The sequence below is a fragment of the Oncorhynchus keta genome, unplaced genomic scaffold, assembly GCF_023373465.1.
Source record: "Oncorhynchus keta strain PuntledgeMale-10-30-2019 unplaced genomic scaffold, Oket_V2 Un_contig_22843_pilon_pilon, whole genome shotgun sequence".
NCBI lineage: Eukaryota > Metazoa > Chordata > Actinopteri > Salmoniformes > Salmonidae > Oncorhynchus > Oncorhynchus keta.
This window is the reverse complement of record NW_026283078.1, coordinates 1-8,904: the sequence shown is the minus strand read 5'-3', so window position 1 is coordinate 8,904 and position 8,904 is coordinate 1. Positions and strand designations below refer to the sequence as shown.

Genomic DNA, 8,904 nt, shown 5'->3' with positions numbered 1-8,904 from the left:
GGTCTGAATGGTTATGGGTCTGAATTAATAACTGCTATAGTCTACCACCATCTGAATGGTTATGGGTCTGAATTAATAACTGCTATAGTCTACCACCATCTGAATGGTTATGGGTCTGAATTAATAACTGCTATAGTCTACCACCATCTGAATGGTTATGGGTCTGAATTAATAACTGCTATAGTCTACCACCATCTGAATGGTTATGGGTCTGAATTAATAACTGCTATAGTCTACCACCATCTGAATGGTTATGGGTCTGAATTAATAACTGCTATAGTCTACCACCATCTGAATGGTTATGGGTCTGAATTAATAACTGCTATAGTCTACCACCATCTGAATGGTTATGGGTCTGAATTAATAACTGCTATAGTCTACCACCATCTGAATGGTTATGGGTCTGAATTAATAACTGCTATAGTCTACCACCATCTGAATGGTTATGGGTCTGAATTAATAACTGCTATAGTCTACCACCATCTGAATGGTTATGGGTCTGAATTAATAACTGCTATAGTCTACCACCATCTGAATGGTTATGGGTCTGAATAAATAACTGTTATAGTCTACCACCATCTGAATGGTTATGGGTCTGAATTAATAACTGCTATAGTCTACCACCACCTGAATGGGTGCTCTTCTTTCAAACTACCTGTGAGTTCGATGGAAGGTTTAGACATTGCATATCATATAACAGTTCCATTTCACGATGCTGTTACTTAAAAAAAAAAAAAAAATCTAAACATTTATCACAGGTAAAGGGAGTGATTTGGGGTGGTAAATCTCAGTAGCTGTGTTCCCACCCTTCAACCTTAGCACACATAAGCAGGACTGCACAGTGTCACTATGGCAGCAGCATGGCCATACAGCCGGTACACTTAGCTAATGTTGTAATAGCATTTTGTCCTTCCCTTCTGTGTCTAGTGGGTGAGGTGTCTGCCTCCCAACACAGCAGAGTCTGCAGCTCTCCCAGCGGTCCCACCTCTAGAAGAGCCTGCTGCGTTCCAGTTCTCTGCACTGTAGCAGACCCGTCCCAGTCTCTACTATAGCAGGCCCCGTCCCAGTCTCTACTACTGGCTTGGGCCCGTGCCCGTCTCTATAGCAGACCACCCGGCTCTACTGCAGCGGAGGGGTGTCAGTCTCAGTGTGACATGGCTGAGGAGCTGAGCCAGCTGGAGGACATCCTCAACACCTACTGTCTGGAGGACAACGGGAAGACGGGGTTAACCTGCCCAACGGCCAATCACACGGCCCTGTGCTCATGGCCTGGCCAATGAGAAGGAGCTGGACGTGAAATGCCAGACGATGTCAAAGGAAGCCTGCGGAGGCGGAAGGTGAAGACTCAGGACAAGAAGAAGGTGAAGGGTTGCAAGGACTGGTTCTGTTGCTCTGTCGGAAATCAACCCCTAGGGTGTATTCCTAGGTGCTTGTCGTTGGATCTTGGTGTAGGTCGGTGACCTCCAACCCTGGTCCTGAAGAACAGTATGGAGCTCTTACCCATCCATATTGATCACTAATATATCTAGCTGTCATCCATCAGATTCCTTTATTCATACAGGTGGTGGCTCGGGGTTTAGGACCAGACAGCTTCCCCTTGTGTGTTGCTGGGTCCCTGTTGTGATGAGGTGGTGTTGCACTGAATGTCCCCCCCCATCCTGTGTGTTGCAGGTAAAGAGATCACCCTGCTGATGCAGACCCTGAATACTCTGAGTACACCAGAGGAGAAACTGGCAGGCCTCTGTAAGAAGTATGCTGATCTGGTTAGTAGTGACTCTAATAAAGTCTCTGGTGTGGTGGGTGTGTGTGGCACAAAGGCTGTTGGTTTAGTAAATTCACTTTTTTATTTGTTTCATTTTAGCATGCTAGCAGCCCTCTTTTATATCTAGCCTCCATCTGTGTATCAGCCAGTAGTAGTTTGTCTCCTTTGTCTGTCTGTCTGGTCATCATGGGCAGGGCGGCTCAACGTAGGCTGACCTTCCATGTGGGAATGAGTCGTGGATTTATTGCTGATTTATGAATATGTGATGCCGGTCTGTCCTGGGTGTCCATAACATGTGAGGTGTGATTACGTGACAGAGATTGTATGTAACTGATCAAGGGGGTGTATGTGTGACAGGCCTATGTGTTTTTAAGTCCTTTTCTGGATGTGGTTGATGGAGGGGAGGAGCCCAGAGGGGGAGAGAGGCTGGCTGATAGAGGGAGGGAGCCCAGAGGGGAGAGAGGCTGGCTGATAGAGGGGAGGAGCCCAGAGGGGAGAGAGGCTGGCTGATAGAGGGGAGGAGCCCAGAGGGGGAGAGAGGCTGGCTGATAGAGGGGAGGGAGCCCAGAGGGGGAGAGAGGCTGGCTGATAGAGGGGAGGAGCCCAGAGGGGGAGAGAGGCTGGCTGATAGAGGGGAGGGAGCCCAGAGAGGGGATAGAGGGGAGGAGCCCAGAGGTAGAGAATGGCTGATAGAGGGGAGGGAGCCCAGAGGGGGAGAGAGGCTGGCTGATAGAGGGGAGGGAGCCCAGAGGGGGAGAGGGGGCTGATAGAGGGGAGGAGCCCAGAGGGGGAGAGAGGCTGGCTGAGAGGGGAGGGAGCCCAGAGGGGGAGAGAGAGGAGCTGGGGAGAGAGAGGCTGGCTGATGGAGGGGAGGAGGCTAAGGACAAGGACATGGCTAACACACCCAGCCACCCTTGGCAGCCTTGTTTGTTTCCCTCTAGCCTTCATTTGAAACTCATTGTAGCCATTTTATCAATGGCTTTTCATTTAAGTGTACTGAGTTTAATGTTATATTATTATTAGTTCAACATTTAATAGTGTTTTTATAAATTAAACTCGTGTGTGTGTGTGTGTGTGTGTGTGTGTGTGTGTGTGTGTGTGTGTGCAGCTGGAGGAGCAGCGGAACAGTCAGAAGCAAATGCGGGTCCTACAGAAGAAACAGTCTCAGCTGGTGCAGGAGACAGACCACCTAAAGAAGGAACACAGCAAGGCTATCCTGGCACGCAGCAAACTGGAGTCACTCTGTAGGGAGCTGCAGAGACACAACCGCACACTCAAGGTTGGCAGGATTCCCCAATTGGTGGCACCCAGGCCGAATTTGGCCCCCGGGTGATATTAATTTGGGCCCCCAAAGTTTACCGAGTTGTACGTTTGTTCCAAAGTATTCCTAACACGCATAATAGAGAGATCTGATCGTATACAAATATATTAAGCAAGGTATGAAATTATGTTTTATTCAAATATCTGTTTGGGCTTCTTGCAGTTCAATTTGCAGTCTACAAATGATTCAAAATTATGTTCCGGTCCCTTGACCATCTTCTCAAGAAAAAAATCGCCCTTGGCTGAATCTAGGTAATGATCCCTGAGGTAAAGGACGATGAAGCTGTACCTTTTTCACACTTACTGAGCCAAACCGGGCTGAGCTTGAATGTGCTGGCCACCATTATTGCTTGAACACTGCTGGAAAGGACCGGCCAGCACAGTGTGGCGTAAGTCTGTATTCAGGCCAGCACAGTGTGGTGTAAGTCTGTATTCAGGCCAGCACAGTGTGGCGTAAGTCTGTATTCAGGCCAGCACAGTGTGGTGTAAGTCTGTATTCAGGCCAGCACAGTGTGGTGTAAGTCTGTATTCAGGCCAGCACAGTGTGGTGTAAGTCTGTATTCAGGCCAGCACAGTGTGGTGTAAGTCTGTATTCAGGCCAGCACAGTGTGGTTGGTGTAAGTCAGTATTCAGGCCAGCACAGTGTGGTGTAAGTCTGTATTCAGGCCAGCACAGTGTGGTGTAAGTCTGTATTCAGGCCAGCACAGTGTGGTGTAAGTCTGTATTCAGGCCAGCACAGTGTGGTGTAAGTCTGTATTCAGGCCAGCACAGTGTGGTGTAAGTCTGTATTCAGGCCAGCACAGTGTGGTGTAAGTCTGTATTCAGGCCAGCACAGTGTGGTGGAAGTCTGTGGTGTAAGTCTGTATCCAGCCAGCACAGTGTGGTGGAAGTCTGTATTCAGGCCAGCACAGTGTGGTGTAAGTCTGTATTCAGGCCAGCACAGTGTGGTGTAAGTCTGTATTCAGGCCAGCACAGTGTGGTGGGTGTAAGTCAGTATTCAGGCCAGCACAGTGTGGTGTAAGTCTGTATTCAGGCCAGCACAGTGTGGTGTAAGTCTGTATTCAGGCCAGCACAGTGTGGTGTAAGTCTGTATTCAGGCCAGCACAGTGTGGTGTAAGTCTGTATTCAGGCCAGCACAGTGTGGTTGGTGTAAGTCTGTATTCAGGCCAGCACAGTGTGGTTGGTGGAAGTCTGTATTCAGGCCAGCACAGTGTGGTTGGTGGAAGTCTGTATTCAGGCCAGCACAGTGTGGTTGGTGGAAGTCTGTATTCAGGCCAGCACAGTGTGGTTGGTGTAAGTCTGTATTCAGGCCAGCACAGTGTGGTTGGTGTAAGTCTGTATTCAGGCCAGCACAGTGTGGTTGGTGTAAGTCTGTATTCAGGCCAGCACAGTGTGGTTGGTGTAAGTCTGTATTCAGGCCAGCACAGTGTGGCGTAAGTCTGTATTCAGGCCAGCACAGTGTGGTTGGTGTAAGTCAAGGCCAGTACAGTGTGGTTGGTGTAAGTCTGTATTCAGCCAGCAGTGTGGTTGGTGTAAGTCTGTATTCAGGGCCGGTACAGGTGGTTGTAAGTCTGTATTCAGGCCAGCACAGTGTGGTGTAAGTCTCAGGCCAGCACAGTGTGGTGTAAGTCTGTATTCAGGCCAGCACAGTGGGTAAGTCTGTATTCAGGCCAGCACAGTGGTGTAAGTCTGTATTCAGCCAGCACAGTGTGGTGTAAGTCTGTATTCAGGCCAGCACAGTGTGGTGGAAGTCTGTATTCAGGCCAGCACAGTGTGGTGGAAGTCTGTATTCAGGCCAGCACAGTGTGGTTGGTGGAAGTCTGTATTCAGGCCAGCACAGTCTGTATTCAGGCCAGCACAGTGTGGTTGGTGGAAGTCTGTATTCAGGCCCAGGCACAGTGTGGTTGGTGTAAGTCTGTATTCAGGCCAGCACAGTGTGGTTGGTGTGTATTCAGGCCAGCACAGTGTGGTTGGTGTAAGTCTGTATTCAGGCCAGCACAGTGTGGTGTAAGTCTGTATTCAGGCCAGCACAGTGGGTGTAAGTCTGTATTCAGGCCAGCACAGTGTGGTGGAAGTCTGTATTCAGGCCAGCACAGTGTGGTGGAAGTCTGTATTCAGGCCAGCACAGTGTGGTTGGTGTAAGTCTGTATTCAGGCCAGCACAGTGTGGTGGGTGTAAGTCTGTATTCAGGCCAGCACAGTGTGGTTGGTGTAAGTCAGGGCCAGCAGTGTGGTGTAAGTCTGTATTCAGGCCAGCACAGTGTGGTGTAAGTCTGTATTCAGGCCAGCACAGTGTGGTGGAAGTCTGTATTCAGGCCAGCACAGTGTGGTTGGTGGAAGTCTGTATTCAGGCCAGCACAGTGTGGTTGGTGGAAGTCTGTATTCAGGCCAGCACAGTGTGGTTGGTGGAAGTCTGTATTCAGGCCAGCACAGTGTGGTTGGTGGAAGTCTGTATTCAGGCCAGCACAGTGTGGTTGGTGGAAGTCTGTATTCAGGCCAGCACAGTGTGGTTGGTGGAAGTCTGTATTCAGGCCAGCACAGTGTGGTTGGTGGAAGTCTGTATTCAGGCCAGCACAGTGTGGTTGGTGGAAGTCTGTATTCAGGCCAGCACAGTGTGGTTGGTGTAAGTCAGTATTCAGGCCAGTACAGTGTGGTTGGGTGTAAGTCTATTCAGGCCAGCACAGTGTGGTTGGTAAGTCGGTATTCAGGCCAGCACAGTGTGGTTGGTGTAAGTCTGTATTCAGGCCAGCACAGTGTGGTGTAAGGCTGTATTCAGGCCAGTACAGTGTGGCGTAGAAGTCTGTATTCAGGCCAGCACAGTGTGGCGTAAGCTCTGTATTCAGGCCAGCAGTGTGTGGTTGGTGGGAAGTCTGTATTCAGGCCAGCACAGTGTGGTGTAAGTCTGTATTCAGGCCAGCACAGTGTGGCTGTCTGTATTTCAGGCCAGCAATATGTGGCGTAAGTCTGTATTCAGGCCAGCACAGTGTGGTTGGTGGAAGTCTGTCAGGCCAGCACAGTGTGGCTGTATTCAGGCCAGCACAGTGTGGCGTAAGTCTGTATTCAGGCCAGCACAGTCAAGTCTGCAGGCCAGCACAGTGTGGCGTAAGTCTGTATTCAGGCCAGCACAGTGTAGCGTAAGTCTGTATTCAGGCCAGCACAGTGTGGCGTAAGTCGGTATTCAGGCCAGCACAGTGTGGTGTAAGTCGGTATTCAGGCCAGCACAGTGTGGTGTAAGTCGGCATTCAGGCCAGCACAGTGTGAATCAGTCATAGGTCAGACAGACAAGTCGGGGGAGGTGCATTTGCGACAGCCGAAAGTTGGACACCAATGTGGTTTTCCAACAAGAAGGCTCAGATCAACATGACAGTGTTGCCATTGATGTAAAAATACACACGTCTCCAACCCCCCCCCAAATCATAGACTCTCAAACTGGAATCATGTTTGTAAATTGTATCATCAATTATTGACAAAGAGCCTTAAATATCACATTAATTTACACTTTCATTCAAAAGTTTGGGGTCACTTAGAAATGTCCTTCTTTTTGAAAGAAGAGCACTTTTTGTCCATTTAAAATAACATCATGGATCAGAAATACAGTGTAGACATTGTTAATGTTGTGAATGACTATTGTAGCTGGACACGGCTGATTTTTTATCTACATAGGCGCACAGAGGCCCATTATCAGAAACCATCACCCTGTGTTCCAATGGCACGTTGTTTTAGCTAATCCAAGTTTATCATTTTAAAGGATAATTAATCATTAGAAAACCCTTGCAGTTATGTTAGTATAGCTGAAAACTGTTTTCCTGATTAAAGAAGCAATAAAACGGTCCTTGTAGAAGAGTTCAGAATCTGAGCATCAACATTTGTGGGTTCGATTGCAGGCTCAAATGGCCAGAGACGAAGACCTTCTGAAACTCATCAGTCTGTTCTGTTCTGAGAAATGAAGGCTGTTCCATGCAAGAAATTGGCAAGAAACTGAAGATCTTGTTCAACGCTGTGTACTACTCCCTTCACAGAACAGCGCAAACTGGATCTAACCAGAATAGAATGAGGAGTGGGAGGCCCCGGTGCACAACTGAGCAAGAGGACAAGTACATTAGTGTCTAGTTTGAGAAACAGACACTTCACAAGTCCAACTGGCAGCTTCATTAAATAGTACCCACAAAACACCAGTCTCATTTACATTACATTTACATTTAAGTCATTTAGCAGACGCTCTTATCCAGAGCGACTTACAAATTGGTGCATACACCTTATGACATCCAGTGGAACAGCCACTCTGCATCTAAATCTTTTTTTTTGGGGGGAAGGAGGGGGTGAGAAGGATTACTTACCCTTACTTACCCTATCCTAGGCATTCCTGGAAGAGGTGGGGGTTTCAGGTGTCTCCGGAAGGAGGTGATTGACTCCGCTGTCCTGGCGCCGGGAGGGAGTTTGTTCCACCATTGGGGGCCAGAGCAGCGAACAGTTTTGACTGGGCTGAGCGGGAACTGTACTTCCTCAGTGGTAGGGAGGCGAGCAGGCCAGAGGTGGATGAACCAGTGCCCTTGTTTGGGTGTAGGCCTGATCAGAGCCTGGAGGTACTGAGGTGCCTGCCCTCACAGCTCCGTAGGCAAGCACTATGGTCTTGTAGCGGATGCGAGCTTAACTGGAAGCCAGTGGAGAGAGCGGGAGGAGCGGGGTGACGTGAGAGAACTGGGAAGGTTGAACACCAGACGGGCTGCGGCGTTCTGGATGAGTTGTAGGGGGTTTAATGGCACAGGCAGGGAGCCCAGCCAACAGCGGTAGTTGCAGTAATCAAGACGGGGAGATGACAAGCGGCCTGGATTAGGACCTGCGCCGCCTTCCTGTGTGAGGCAGGGTCGTACTCTGCGGATGTTGTAGAGCATGAACCTACAGGAACGGGACACCGCCTTGATGTTAGTTGAGAACGTCAGGGTGTTGTCCAGGATCACGCCAAGGTTCTTAGCGCTCTGGGAGGAGGACACAATGGAGTTGTCAACCGTGATGGCGAGATCATGGAACGGGCAGTCCTTCCCGGGAGGAAGAGGAGCTCCGTCTTGCTGAGGTTCAGCTTGAGGTGGTGATCCGTCATCCACACTGATATGTCTGCCAGACATGCAGAGATGCGATTCGCCACCTGGTCATCAGAAGGGGGAAAGGAGAAGATTAATTGTGTGTCGTCTGCATAGCAATGATAGGAGAGACCATGTGAGGTTATGACAGAGCCAAGTGACTTGGTGTATAGCGAGAATAAGAGAGGGCCTAGAACAGAGCCCTGGGGGACACCAGTGGTGAGAGCGCGTGGTGAGGAGACAGATTCTCGCCACGCCACCTGGTAGGAGCGACCTGTCAGGTAGGACGCAATCCAAGCGTGGGCCGCGCCGGAGATGCCCAACTCGGAGAGGGTGGAGAGGAGGATCTGATGGTTCACAGTATCGAAGGCAGCCGATAGGTCTAGAAGGATGAGAGCAGAGGAGAGAGAGTTAGCTTTAGCAGTGCGGAGCGCCTCCGTGATACAGAGAAGAGCAGTCTCAGTTGAATGACTAGTCTTGAAACCTGACTGATTTGGATCAAGAAGGTCATTCTGAGAGAGATAGCGGTAGAGCTGGCCAAGGAGTCTCAACAGCGAAGAATCAGCCTAATGATTGGCTGACTGTAGAGCCTCCCACTATGCAGGGGATTGGCTGACTGTAGAGCCTCCCACTATGCAGGGGATTGGCTGACTGTAGAGCCTCCCACTATGCAGGGGATTGGCTGACTAGAGCCTCCCACTATGCAGGGGATTGGCTGACTGTAGAGCCTCCCACTATGCAGGGG

At 49.8% G+C, this 8,904-nt stretch overlaps 1 protein-coding gene across 1 annotated transcript; it reads left to right on the top strand.

Annotated features, from left to right (window-relative positions):
• Positions 1–1,459: 1,459 nt before the first annotated feature.
• Positions 1,460–3,128, top strand: LOC127921630 (alpha-taxilin-like). The gene is made up of 2 exons (XM_052505201.1): positions 1,460–1,763; positions 2,871–3,128. Exons 1-2 carry the CDS (start codon positions 1,644–1,646, stop codon positions 3,093–3,095), a joined length of 345 nt encoding a protein of 114 aa, XP_052361161.1. The 5' UTR covers positions 1,460–1,643; the 3' UTR covers positions 3,096–3,128.
• Positions 3,129–8,904: the final 5,776 nt, after the last annotated feature.

Bases quoted from the DNA above. Each gene is read 5' to 3' on its own strand.
- LOC127921630 (XM_052505201.1), top strand. From the start codon at position 1,644: ATGTCCCCCCCCATCCTGTGTGTTGCAGGTAAAGAGATCACCCTGCTG. The intron at 1,764-2,870 runs GTTAGTAGTGAC...GTGTGTGTGCAG, and splicing joins GTAAGAAGTATGCTGATCTG to CTGGAGGAGCAGCGGAACAG.